Below are 12,797 nucleotides of genomic sequence, written 5' to 3' on the forward strand. Positions count from 1 at the left end.
CCCCTGCCAGCTTCGCCGCCTCCTCAGGTTCCGTGGGAACAAACAACACCCGTGGATCACCCGGTTCAAAAGGTGGTAGCAGTGCAAAGGTCGCCGGTTTGTTCCCGCGCAGAATACCATGTTTGATGTCGCTCAACGAAAAAAGTAACCACCAATCTCGTAGCCGTTGGTGTTGTAAAAACTTGGGTAGTCCTGTGCCCGCACAACGAATGCGGCTAGCCAGGCATGGATGTACAAGGCATTGAAAACGTTCACCCAAAAACACCATCGCTCGCGTGGTCGAAGCAGAGTAAGGTCGACCTCGGTCAGTTGTGTGCTGTGCATGAAAAGACTATTGAGTAGTGCGCGAAACGCGGCGTTCTGAGAGGTGCATCCAGCGCTTGCCAGCGTCATCTCCTGCACGGAGGGGAGAACACGCAATGCCACACTCACCAGGGACTCAGCACACACGAGGGCGCGGCATACCGACTGAGCAGCAGCAGGAGACGAAGCACTTGGAACCGGGGAAAAAGTCATAGATCCAGTCGGGAGCTCCAAGTCACCTATAAGCAAGCCCCCCTTGTTGAGCACGTGCATCTCCTGAAGAGGACGCAGCGTGAAAAGCCGAGTACGGCATGAAAAGTCACTTAACTTGATGCCAGGGTGGACGAGGACACCAGAGCTTTGCTCAACAATAATGTCAACCACGAGGTTGGCGTGGGCGAGCCAAAGCATAAACTTCCAACACGCCTGTGATGCATCATGCCGCTCGACATGTTTATGCAGGGTGAGGCCCAGTCGGCTGGAATTGCGCAGCAGCCATGCATGCAGCTCCTCGGCACTAAAGCCCTGTGTCGCAACAAAGGCTGGTGGAACGCGCTGATCAAATTTTTCATGGTACCGCAAACGATCACTGCGTGGGACGCCAGAGACCACGTCAGACATATTTTGCAGCAGTTGTCGTACCACGGCCCCCATCGTGGTAGGGTACACCGCTTCCTGAAAGAACGGCTGCAGAAGGCGGCACGTGGAATCTGGGGAGGCAATCCCATCATCACCAACACTACTGTTGCCACGACTTTCTTCCTCCTCCTGCATCCACTCCATCGTCTCATAATCAAACTCGGCACAACAACGGAGTGTGGACTCTAAACTCACCCGCGGCAGCTCCTTTACAAGGCTTATGAAGCGGTTGAGTAGTTCCCGCTGATCCAGTGCGTCGGTGTTGAGTAGGTACAGCAAGCTGCGCCCGTCCACGTTCATGCTCCGCAGATAATTCAGCGTCCCCTCAAGCACCTGCGGCTCCACCGCCAGCAGCACCTCCACAACGGTCTCCACGTTCCAGTCGACAGGGTCACCGTACATGGAAAGCACCGCGAGATGCATGCGACGAAGGTCATCTGGGGGCTCACACTCCTCACTCATGCGCCGCACAGAGTCAAGCACCTGATGAAAGACGCTGGCCTGCACCTCATCCGGAAACTCACGGTGATTGTGCAGCAACTCCACAACGGGCCCGCACGTCACCTCGCACACCCGCTCCAACTCCACCTCATGCTGAACCATGAGAGATCGCATAAAATCCAGCCTCTGCACAGAGAGTCGACGGCACGGCAGCGTCACAGTGCGGCGCACCAAAGTATTCAGTGCTGTCGTCAACACAAGAGCGACAACTTCTTCTTGCAACACAGCCCCATTACTTGTCTCCTCTGTGCCGTTGTCACGGTACTGCCTCACGGCGGCGGCACGCTCGTAGATACAGAGACGAGACAAGAGTTCCTCATGCCCCCTTTTTGCCTCGTGTGACACATCGCCCATCATTGAAAGCCTGGAGTGCGACGACACGCTGCACGCGCCCATGGAACGCTGATGGCGCTGCAGGGGTTCCTTCCACCAGCTTCTCACATCGTCGGTCTTGGCAAGCGTGGGGCGCGCTTGACCTGCAAATAATAATCTGACTCCATCTCCGCGGGGTCCACCACACGGCCGGCTCGGTACTCAAAGCTCATGAGCTGCACCTCCCCCCTCGCAGCTGGGGGCCCCAACTCCCTACTGCAGCTCTCTCCATCACCCACACCATAACTTGTCTTTACTGCTACATTTCCTCCTTCCACACCGACTGCTTCTGCGCCGGGAATAGGTGGCGTGGGGTTGGGTGCACTAAACTTTGCCCTGGGGTACAGCCGATGCCGTCCCAAAAACAGGTTCAGCGCGGACTGCTTCTCACGGTCACCAACCATGTTGTTGTAAAGTCGCTTAATGCCCATCAGTTGATCCCATCCAGTGCCTCGGTTCAGCACACCGGCACCTACCTGAGGGGAACCACCGTACTGGACCGCAATAGCGTCCCCTAGAAGGAGATACATGCGAAGCAGCAAGTCTTGCACCCCTGGTGACAACGCAAGGTCCACTGGGGAGTGAAGTAGGCCCAAGGCGTGCAGTTGATGCCCCAATGCATGCAACCCAAAGAAAAACTGTGCAAGATTCGTTCGGTCAACGCAATCCACGCAGTTAGAACGTATGACACCTTCCTGACGCCGTACACGTGTGCCCTCACGATTACAAACAAAGAACCCTGTCTTCTCTAGTGCTCCTTCCGCCAAGGCCGTGACGTTATTCCACGCCGCATGAGCCGACTCACGGATGTCAAATTCAAGGTACGAAAGAATTTCATCTGCCTCCTCGGCTTCTGCGCCAGCGCCTACAAAGCCCTTCAATGTCATAACGGCCCTTCGAAATTCCTGGCCCAAAATACTTTCTCGGGGCCGCTTCTCGCGTTGCTGGAGCAGGTTCATTATGATTACTGGTGCCCCGTAGTCCTCCAATAGCTCTTGAAAGTGCTTTCGTGTGTTGGCGTAGTAGATATCTCTCACTCCCAGCTTGATGGGCGGTTTGGGCAACTGCGTGGGGGGATGAAACCAATGCAGCGGAACTGAGCCCCGTACCTGCACATATGAAGTGAAGCTACCTCTGGTGAAGTGTGTATGCAACTGCGACTCATCCACGACAATCTGCTCCACCTCCACGTGATTTGCGGCGTGGCCATCGCTGTCAACCCCACGGCGCAAATAGCGCACCCCCGCAAAGTTTTTGCTGACACGCCCAATGAGCGTCAAAAGAAGCGGCTTTGAGCCGCATCCGACAGGGCACTGTACGATGGAACCGTGTGTCAGGTATACAATCCACTGTTCCACATCCGCTGAGGTCCACCGTGCCTCCTCCTCCTCCGCAGAGAGCGATGACGCGTGACGCGCGGTGGCTGAAAAAAAGAACGGTTCCAGAAGAAATTCATTCCAAACAAATTTGGAACGCACTCTGCGTTCGCCACACAGGAGTGTCATGTTCGTCTGCAGCGTGTTTGTGAGGTCGTAGGTGTGAGAGTAGTAGAAGTGTTGCTTGAGTGAGGTGGACAAGAACTGACTTCGATAATAATCCTCCGTGGTGCGAGACCCCAAAAAGGCTGAGCCGCTTGCCGCCGTCAGCAATGTCGACATCGGCTCCACGATGCAGAGTGACACCAGCTCCACGTCAGCGACCTCAAAAATGCGGTGATACCCCAACCGCGCCACACAGCGCCGCTGCGTCACCAAAATAAGGTAATAACCCTTAGTAAACCGGATGCAGCCCAGCAGAGCTTTGCCCTGTAGCACGGTTGTGCTTTTGTCCTTGGTCACACGCCCAATAAACGCCTGAGCTTGGGCAGGAGTGTGCGTGCCCATGCCGCTGTACTTTAAAACGTCACTGTTAGACTTTGTAAAGCGCAGTACGCGGTATTCCTTTTGGGCCGCGTCGGCGCCAACGACGTAGCATAGTGACGGCGTCTCATAGACGGAAATGCAGTCAAGTAGAGGGGGACGTGACGGGGGAAGCGCGGCGTGACACTCACACCAGCCATCACTGTTACTGCTATGACTACAGCAACTGTCGCTACAATGCGCCCGTGTGGAACAACCTTTCTCCCCCATCCGCTACCGTGCGGACAGAGTAGGCGGAAAGTAGTAGAGAAGGCCAAATGTGTGTGCGTGTGTGGAGTCTCACCGTCCCACTCGCGCGAGCCACAGAATTAAAAGCAGAAGAAAAAACAACAACAAAAAAGAAAAAAAGATGACATGACCCATCTCAGCAGGTACACCCGTACAACTTAGCACCATCCCTGTCCACGCACTATTCCTGCCGCAGGGGATGCCCAACGTGGAAACAAACAACGCGACGAAGGAACATGCACAAACTGGCCCCTCTCACTCTCCGCGTCCATGCAATGTCGGTTGCACAGAGACGCATGCAGGGATGCGTAGTGTCCTAGTCAATGTGTGAGCAGCTGACCAGTCTTACGATCCACCACCTTCGCAATGTACGCAAGCGGCAGCCTCTTAGTGGCTCCCACACCTGGTGTTAGGAGCACACCGTTCACACTTTCCCATAGCTCAACGCCGTCCGCAATTAATTTCGCCACATCCAGGTACAGAAGCACCTCCACGCTGTAACGCATCCCGCTGATCACGCCGGGGCCACTTGGTAAACCTCTTGCAAAGTGAATATGCTGCCGTGTCATTGTCGACAAATACCCGCACGCGGAAATCGCTTTCCATGCGGAGTAGTATGTACCGTGAATAGCCATCGGGACCTCCGCAGCACGTGTAATGCGATGTAGCTCCGGGTCAATCCCACCAAGACTATGCCCTTGATTGGCGCGAATATACAGCTGGTGATTCACATCATACGCCAACTTAAATCGTTGTTTATCATTCATGTGCACCACCAGCGCGATGCGTGACAACGCTGCAGGGTCGTCGCAGAAAGGCTTGCAGCGGAGTATGTCCTCCACGCGCACGTACCCCCCGCTGGAGACTGGGATGCGCATAGCATCGGCCGCGTGACGGAGAATCCGCGCAAGCGTTTTCGAGTACGCAACCTTCTTCGCCTCTTCCAACACGACGTTGTCATTCAGCAGCGCCGGTAGCGGGTCCTCTTCCAAAACAATATCCACATGAGGCCGCTCAGCCATTTCCACCACCTGCGTTGTACGGGGTCCACGCTTCTTGCCTGCGTGCCTGTTCAAAGCACACTTTGCTCCACACACTGAAGTTGGCGAACCTCCTTCTTCGTGCAGACGGGAATCGGTCGGGCTGCGCGCGTCCGGCAGGGAACTCACCCACCGCGGAAGTCCGCTGTGGTCTGTGGTCGGTACAACTGCGTACCCCCATCTCAGAAGTTCCTGCAGGACAGACGCAATGTTCCTGCAATCGTCAATACCACTGTGATGTCGGCCGACCAAAGGGCAGTTCACTGCAGCCAACATGTCTGGCAAGTCACGTATGCCGCACGCTGTTGCGAGACCACTGCCTTGCATGAATTCCTTAAGGTTACACCATCGTCTAAACGAGGACGGAGCTACGAGTGTCACGCCCGCCTTTGCCGCCGTCTGCAGCTGGCTCGGCAGCATCGTCTTCAAGTCCCAGTCACCGCACGTAACAAAGAGGAAACTACGCTGCGGCGGCGCCTCACCGTACCCACCACCGCGCAGGAATTCAAGAGCCGCCTCCCACACGGAGGGGAATGTCTCTGCCCCGTCGACCACGGACTGCGTGATGCCGGTGAGTTCGGTACAAAACTCCGACAAGACCGGATGGACAAGAGGCTTCACGTAGCGTTGAAACTCTGCCTGAATGCAACGGCTGCGGGCGTCAATCAGCACCATGGGAAACTCAATAATCTCCGGCTCCACCAGACGTCTACCTCGCTCGCACGTCGCCTCAAAGTCCAAAACGACGTAGGCGTCAAAGCACGGCGAGGGCGGCGGCAGCTCTCCTTCTTGACGTTCCTGCCCCCTCAGTAGTGTTGACTGCATGTGGCGATCGTGTCTGGCCTTATGAGAATGCCGTTGCATGAGGCTGGACGACAACTCGGCGTCGAAGAAGGACGCCATGCCTGCATCGATACGGCGCCGCATAGCCCCGCCCACACCCTCTCTTACTTGCGTCGGGAGACGAAGGAGCAAGGCGAGAGAAATAAACCACGCGTACCCTCTACAAATATGGGCGGAGCGAGTGCACAGGGGAAGAAAAGTCAGAGATGAGCCACCATGAGCAACTGTGAGGAAATAACCCACAAGACACACACACACACACACATAAATTAATAAAAAAAAATAGTAATGAAAAGCTACAAACAAAAGGCCGAATACTTCTTTGAGTCTACTGATGACAAATCTAGAAAAACAAAATCAACAACAACAACCCACATTACAAACATAAAAAAACAACAACAAAACATCAAGAGATCAGCAGCTCCATAAGACCACTACGTCCATCCGGTGTAGTGATCTGCCAAAGTCCAACTGCTGTGACCCCGCATTGTTGCAGCTGCAGGTGTGGTTGCTGTCCGCGACTCCGGCTGACCTGCGTCTAATTGCCCTTTGGCAGCTGGTTTGGCGGTATTGAGCTTGTCGTGACATGGCAATGGATCGAACGGACGTCACTCGTGGTGAAGTCCTCTTATTACCGTCAACACTCCCCCCCGCTTGCGCGTCCTGAGACGCCCAACACAAACCATCCTCACTCTTCTGCTGCAACTGTCGTGGTTCGCAACAGAACTGTGACTGTACTCGGCACCTCCCTCGCACAGCGCTAGTCTCAGTGTTGCACGAATTCTCACAGAACGCGTTTGCACCAGATGTGTGAAACCGCCTCACCGCGTCCGCATGCACCATTTGGGCAGACGGAACATTTCTTCCGGCAAGTGCGGAGTGCAGTCGCCCCCGCTCATACGCCAACGCTTGCTCCAGCAGCTGAATGCGTTCCTCGATTTCGGCGACCACCTCCTCGCTGTTGTCGTGCAGCTCGGCTCTTACATTGTGTGCATTCGGCGATGTCACACCTTTCACACTATGGGGTGACAGTGGCGCACTCTTCCCGCTGACATGTGACACTGCCCCCTCCTCCACCTCCGCCTGGTAGTCGTCGGTGAGAGCCGCCCCACCACGCAGCAGATGCCGTAGATCCGGCTCGCCAGGCCGCTGAAAGAGGTTGATGTTGGTTGGCTGCGTGGAGGCCAAAAAGAGACGTTTATGCGACGTTGGCTGCGGTCGCCTCTCAGGAAAACCGAACATTTCGATAAAGCGTGCAAACTCTTTGCCAGGCCCTCGTTCCCGGCCTCGCCGCGTCGGCGAGGCCCCGCTGATTTCCTCTGTGCCCATGGGCACCTGCGATGAGCGTTTCGCGTAGCCGACGGTTCGGCGCCCCTGGCGCAGCTGGAAGTACGAAACAGGGTCTACACGGTGCGTGCCGGACTGCGCCTCATCCCACATGATGTCTGCAGGGAGAAAGGCGCCACAAAACACCGTCACAGGCTTGAAGTGCGAATGCATGTAACATGGAAAAGGCAGGAGAGGAGAAATTGGGGCGAAAAAGAGAATGCGAGCCATGGGAAAACACCTGAGTCAAGGCCAGTAAGATATGCAGAGGGACAAATGCGCAAAAAGCAAACGCAGGAGGAGCACTCGCTGCCGAGTAATAAAGCAAAAGGGAAACAACTTCTCATCAAACCCAAAGGAGGCTCCGTCTCCTCCTTTTGAAACCCACTTAGCGCTGCGGACGTGCCAACTGACAGAGTTCATGCGGGCCCACCACAAACTCCTTCTGCGTTAGCGTGGAGCAAACCTTCAGCGACGCAAGCTCCCCATCCGCGTCACGGTGACGTTCCATGACGGTTACCAGCTCTCCACGCATGCTCCCAAGCACAATCATGCCTTGTTCGCCCACTTTGGGGGCAACTGTCTCCAATGCTTCGCAACCCACAATGTCAAGCAATGAATTCGCGGCTGACTCGCCACCGCCTGGTGACCGCTGCCATGGCGCGAGACGAATCTTTCCCTCCTTGCGCGCGAGAGACCTCACCACAAACTTTTTCCCAAAAATATCCCCCGCAGACTTCTCAACAACCCGCACAACGAGCTGCGGACTCACCCACCACGGCGTCGGCGTCCCACCCATCGCAACGCTCCTGTTGTCGCTACCCTTGTCGTTGCTGTTCCGGTTGGCGGCGGACGCCGTCGTCGTCGCTAACGGCAATGACGAGGAGGCGGTGAGATTCACAGGAGCCGCGTAGACGGTTCGCACCGGTCGGGAGCTTGGATCACGCTTCCACTTGTGAAACAGTTCCGTCTCCACAAACCCAGCAGGGCGGACGGCGTACACCTTCAACTTTTGCCTCGCCCCGTCAAGGAAAATGGCCTCCAGCAGGCCCGTTTCGCGGTCCACACGGCCCACCTCGAAGAGTTCATGCATCATGTTTGAAGAGAGGCGCTTGCCGTAGCGCCGTTCCTCTTCCGTGAGGTCGGTCTCCTTCACAAAGTTCATTCCAGAGCTCACCTGCGGGGTGGAGGAGGTGGGGCAGCGGAGGCACATGATGTTGCCAGGCCGTACATGGCTAATGTCGTTCACAGTCGTCTCTGCAGAGCTTTCCATGAAGCCACCGACGGAGAGGGGCACGTATGCCTGCACCACGCGCATTTCATTGCCCCTGGAGGGAAGCACCGAGGACGAGGGCAAGAGGGGCTTCTGCATGCCTTGCAGGAGCTTCACTCCCACCCGAGCAGCGCGCTCTCTGGCCAACACAGGCTGCTCTTCCCCCTCCTCGTCACCCTCCCCACGACCGTTTAAAACGCCGTCAGGGGCATATCTTTGTTGCTGCTGTCGCTGCTGCTGCTCAGTGCAGCACCTCTTCCGTGCAGGCTCGTCAACCGCGTCTTCCTCTGAAAAAAAAGACATAAGTGTTTTCCTTTTTTTCTCGCCGTCACAGCTCTCTTCTCTTACCACCACCATCACCCACTTGTGGCCAGATGCATGCAAAGAGAGAAAAGCACGGGGAGCGAGAAGAGCAGCATGAGATGCATTTGCCCAAAGACGAAAGGAAAAAGAAAAAGAAAAAGAGGAAACAACAGCAAAATCGACTGCAAAAGCAAAAGGAAAGAAATACAATGCACGGACTTCCCCAAGGGCACAATGAGACAAGCAAAAACATTATTCACAGAGGCACATGCAGACAAACACGCTCACTCAAAAATAGAGAGCAAACAACTACTCAAAAAAATCAAGCCCAAAAGGCACAGTGTCTCCCATTCCTTAAAGGAGAGACACGCGTAATATAGACCCATTGGACACATGTATGACATCTGTACCGTAATGCCTTCCTCTGTGCGTGTGCACCGTCAGTCCCGCGATCGTTTAAACCCGGATTGACCTCGCGGTGTAAACTGTTGTCCGCCCGCCAAAGGCCCGGTGTGACCGCCACGTCGCATCGTGTGGTACTGCCTCCCCACTGCATTGCTGGGGGTATATACAATCTGCATGTAGCGCTTGGTGCCAGGGTCGACTTCCCTCAGCGCATTCTGATTCAAGTACCGGTTACGACGGTAAATGGCATAACGCTGATTCTTCAGCCGCTGGGCCTCCTCCGTGGGGTTAAGCGCCGGCTTGGTGCTTTGCCTCTCCTCCGGGTCCTGCCGTTGCGCTAACGTGTCCTCAACCTCCCCCTTCTCCTCCGTGCCGCACGGCGAGACCGCCTCAGACGGAGGCGGCAGCGCCAGACCCTGTTGACTCACAATGGCCCTCACGCGTGCATCCCGCTCCTCCTCGTAGGCTGTCTTGCTCAACTGCCGCGCGTCGCCGCTCGCACCCCCTTTTGTCTGGGCCGTTAGTGGCGCCACGTACTCAAACTGGCAGTCGTCGTCCTCATCGTTCGTCGCACCAGCGGTGCCTGCCATCAGTCCTCACTTCAAACAACTCAACAGTAAAACGCAAACAAGAGGAAGAGCAACACACGTGGAGCAGAGCAGAAAAGGGAAACGACACACCAAAAACATCCCCAAAGGAGGAGCACGCGAGACATTCATCATAAGCGCAAGCACACACATACATACGCGCTCAGCTACCAGAACACGGAGCGCCTCAGACCGGTTAGGTGGCCAACATAAAGCAAAAAAAAAAAAAATCACTCCACCCGTGTTATCCCACGATTTTTTTTTTAAAAGCGTTGAGCTTCTGTGCCTATCTACAGCCCATTTTTTTTTTGTTCTCTCTCTTTCCTAATGTTTGCCCTCGCGAGGATGGCCTCTGAAGCACCGTCATCACTACCGCTGGACCAACACACAACACACACGAAAAACAATAACAATACAAAACCCCTTCTCCCTCCCTTTTTGCAAATACAGGCAAAAGTATAGAATGGGGGACATTGCCTTCAAAGCCGCATGCACGGAGTGCGGAAGCGCGAGAAGAAATTGGCACAACGACAGCACAATGAAAATGGGGGCATACGTCTCTCTCTCTCTCCCCCCCCCACCACAAGTTACATCTTAAAAATTTTCATACTTAAATTTAGAACACTAGACAACGTGCTTAGATAGATAGTACTCAGGCTCCAAGTAACGTGGCTCCCACATACACTCGCTCACCAGTTTCACAAGATCTGGTGTTTTCCTCGGCAGATCCTCCTTTGCCAAGCCCATACGTTGGAGATCCTGAATTACGGCCACCGCCACGTGCCTCGATGTGTTGCGGATGTCACCGATGGGTGGGTACAATTTTCCCTCCGCCCGCATAACCTCTGGATCCATCAAGGCACCGAGTGCCCCTGCAGCCGTGACAAATACTTCCTGCGGAATATGTGGCGACTGCGCAATGGCACACCCAAGCCCAACACCTGGGAAAATGTAAAGATTGTTACCCTGCGACGGGGTCAGAATCTTATTATTAACAAAACTGGATGGAAATGGACTGCCAGAAGCCACAACCGCAGTGCCGTTTGTCCACTTGTAAGCATTGTCCGGCGTCACCTCCGCCTTCATTGTGGGATTTGACAATGGAAACAATATGGGACGCGCACAATATGAGGACATAAACTTGACGATATCCTCCGTAAAGGCACCACCAACTGCAGCCAGTCCAATCAATGCCGTCGGCTTAACGTGACTCACCACATTCGTCAGCGTACAGAGCGTTTCGTTGAGTTCAGGAGCAATATCCTTGCGAGCCCATGGCACCTTGTGAGGCGGCAATATATCACCACGAGTAGTAGTGACGAGGCCCTTCGAATCCACCAAATATACCGCCTCTCGCACCGTTTCAATGGGAATGGAAAACTTCAAGGCCACAAGCTGTACAATAGCCTCTGCCACACCAGTTGCAGCAGATCCGGCACCCAAAATTACAACACGATGATCCTTCACAGGAATACCACTTACCTTCACAGCGTTGAGGAAGCCGGCGGCAATCACCGCACCCGTGCCCTGAATGTCGTCGTTGAAGCAGCGGTACTTCTTCTGGTAGCGCTCCAGTATGGCAAAGCAGTGGTCGTTGCTGAAGTCCTCGAACTGGATGACGGCGTTGGGCCACTCCGCACGAGCCGCTTCCATGAACTCATCCATCACGGCGTAGAACTCCTCGTCGCCGAGGCGCTTCTCACGTACGCCAAGGTACACTGGATCACTGCGAAGTTTCTCATTATTCGTACCGGCGTCTAACATGACGGGCAATACGCGACTCGGATTGATGCCGGCTGCAGCAACGTACAAAGAGCACTTACCGATGCTGATACCGATGCCATTTGCACCAAGATCCCCCAGGCCCAGAATGCGAGAGCCGTCCGTGACTACAATGATGTCGATGTTGGGTTTACGGAGATTTTGCAAACACTGCCGAACCTTTCCCTTATCCCGTGGACTCACGTACAGTCCGTGATCCCGCACGAAAATGGCGCCATACCGCTGGCACACCTCACCCACCGTTGGGGTGTAAATGATAGGTAACGACTCCTCCATGTGTGCTTCTACAAATTTGTAAAACATAGTCACGTTCGTGTCCATAATACTGCGCAGCAGCTGGTATCGATTGATGGGGAAGCTAAGCAGCTTAAACTGTTTCCAGACCCGCTCCACCTGGTCATCTAGAGACTCCACCGCAGGAGGCAGCAAACCCACAACACCAAGGTGTTCACGCTCCTTCCTCGTGAAGGCCGAGGACTTGTTCAGAAAACGATCGCGCAAAAAGTCAATGCCACGTAGAGCAGACACGCTCGTTTCAAAACGCAGCAGAGACCGGGCAAACATAATGCACTGATTGGAAACCACACAAAAAAAAAAAAAAACGGAAATAACGCTTCAACTACAGCCGAAGTCTCCTTCACACAATAAACCTCGCCTCTAAAGCCCAGCAGAATGCAATAAGACAATTAATTTATCACTTAAACATCCAACGCAGAAGATGGTGGGTGCGCCTCACCGACGGCGCAAAAACAAAAACACAAACACTGCCAGTACGGCAGCAGCAGTGGTAAGTTATTGTCCCGCGGTAAGTTATTGTCCCGCGGCTCAAAACAAAACAAAACAAAACAAAAACTGCACATCCATGGACAACAACGATCCACAAACAAAACCAACGAATTGTGCTGTGCGCCCAAGAGGGACCACACAACCAGGGGGAGGGAGAGATAATATTTAACGAAAAGCTTTATCCGTGCAATACGGATCATTACATCGCACCATTCCATTCCTTTTTTCCTTATTATTTCCGTTTTCCTACCACGCACTTAATTCACCTTCGGTAGGCATTTAGACCCCAGGCTTTAGTTCCCTCTTCTGTCCTTCCCTTGCGTACCAGAGTGGGAAGACATTGTCTCGTATGTGCATGCCCCCAGTCTCTTTGCCTCGATAACCGTCTCCCTCCTCGGCTACCGCATACATTAATACCGTTTATTTATTTTCTTCCTTCGATGTCCCGTCCCCACGGCTCCTCTCCGCGTTGGCCGCCTCAGAGGTTCGC

The 12,797-nt window shown here is 54.4% G+C and overlaps 7 protein-coding genes across 7 annotated transcripts, besides 6 other annotated features; all 7 read right to left on the reverse strand.

Moving 5' to 3' along the window:
* Window positions 1-132: 132 nt before the first annotated feature.
* TraAM80_08730 (putative synaptojanin (N-terminal domain), putative,inositol/phosphatidylinositol phosphatase) lies at window positions 133-1,839 on the reverse strand (the record flags this gene model as incomplete). Its single annotated transcript, XM_029385464.1, has 1 exon — window positions 133-1,839. The coding sequence occupies one exon, from the start codon at window positions 1,837-1,839 to the stop codon at window positions 133-135; it is 1,707 nt and encodes a 568-aa protein (XP_029234658.1).
* A 41-nt stretch (window positions 1,840-1,880) lies between these two features.
* TraAM80_08731 (putative synaptojanin (N-terminal domain), putative,inositol/phosphatidylinositol phosphatase) lies at window positions 1,881-3,944 on the reverse strand (the record flags this gene model as incomplete). Its single annotated transcript, XM_029385465.1, has 1 exon — window positions 1,881-3,944. The coding sequence occupies one exon, from the start codon at window positions 3,942-3,944 to the stop codon at window positions 1,881-1,883; it is 2,064 nt and encodes a 687-aa protein (XP_029234659.1).
* Window positions 3,945-4,036: 92 nt separating this feature from the next.
* Window positions 4,037-4,082: a sequence feature (A-rich).
* A 200-nt stretch (window positions 4,083-4,282) lies between these two features.
* On the reverse strand, window positions 4,283-5,929 carry TraAM80_08732 (phosphotransferase; the record flags this gene model as incomplete). Its single annotated transcript, XM_029385466.1, has 1 exon — window positions 4,283-5,929. The coding sequence occupies one exon, from the start codon at window positions 5,927-5,929 to the stop codon at window positions 4,283-4,285; it is 1,647 nt and encodes a 548-aa protein (XP_029234660.1).
* A 153-nt stretch (window positions 5,930-6,082) lies between these two features.
* Window positions 6,083-6,110: a microsatellite.
* An 82-nt stretch (window positions 6,111-6,192) lies between these two features.
* Window positions 6,193-6,255: a microsatellite.
* Window positions 6,256-6,259: 4 nt separating this feature from the next.
* Window positions 6,260-7,402, reverse strand: TraAM80_08733 (uncharacterized protein; the record flags this gene model as incomplete). The annotated part of the gene is made up of 1 exon (XM_029385467.1): window positions 6,260-7,402. One exon carries the CDS (start codon window positions 7,400-7,402, stop codon window positions 6,260-6,262), a length of 1,143 nt encoding a protein of 380 aa, XP_029234661.1.
* A 157-nt stretch (window positions 7,403-7,559) lies between these two features.
* TraAM80_08734 (Trypanosoma vivax) lies at window positions 7,560-8,747 on the reverse strand (the record flags this gene model as incomplete). Its single annotated transcript, XM_029385468.1, has 1 exon — window positions 7,560-8,747. The coding sequence occupies one exon, from the start codon at window positions 8,745-8,747 to the stop codon at window positions 7,560-7,562; it is 1,188 nt and encodes a 395-aa protein (XP_029234662.1).
* Window positions 8,748-8,885: 138 nt separating this feature from the next.
* Window positions 8,886-8,948: a sequence feature (A-rich).
* Window positions 8,949-9,187: 239 nt separating this feature from the next.
* Window positions 9,188-9,742, reverse strand: TraAM80_08735 (uncharacterized protein; the record flags this gene model as incomplete). The annotated part of the gene is made up of 1 exon (XM_029385469.1): window positions 9,188-9,742. The coding sequence occupies one exon, from the start codon at window positions 9,740-9,742 to the stop codon at window positions 9,188-9,190; it is 555 nt and encodes a 184-aa protein (XP_029234663.1).
* Window positions 9,743-10,120: 378 nt separating this feature from the next.
* Window positions 10,121-10,160: a microsatellite.
* A 203-nt stretch (window positions 10,161-10,363) lies between these two features.
* Window positions 10,364-12,085, reverse strand: TraAM80_08736 (malic enzyme; the record flags this gene model as incomplete). Its single annotated transcript, XM_029385470.1, has 1 exon — window positions 10,364-12,085. One exon carries the CDS (start codon window positions 12,083-12,085, stop codon window positions 10,364-10,366), a length of 1,722 nt encoding a protein of 573 aa, XP_029234664.1.
* A 262-nt stretch (window positions 12,086-12,347) lies between these two features.
* Window positions 12,348-12,372: a microsatellite.
* Window positions 12,373-12,797: the final 425 nt, after the last annotated feature.

Source organism: Trypanosoma rangeli (genome assembly GCF_003719475.1).
Source record: "Trypanosoma rangeli strain AM80 chromosome Unknown Tra_15.4_contig_00455, whole genome shotgun sequence".
Classification (NCBI taxonomy): Eukaryota; Euglenozoa; class Kinetoplastea; order Trypanosomatida; family Trypanosomatidae; genus Trypanosoma; species Trypanosoma rangeli.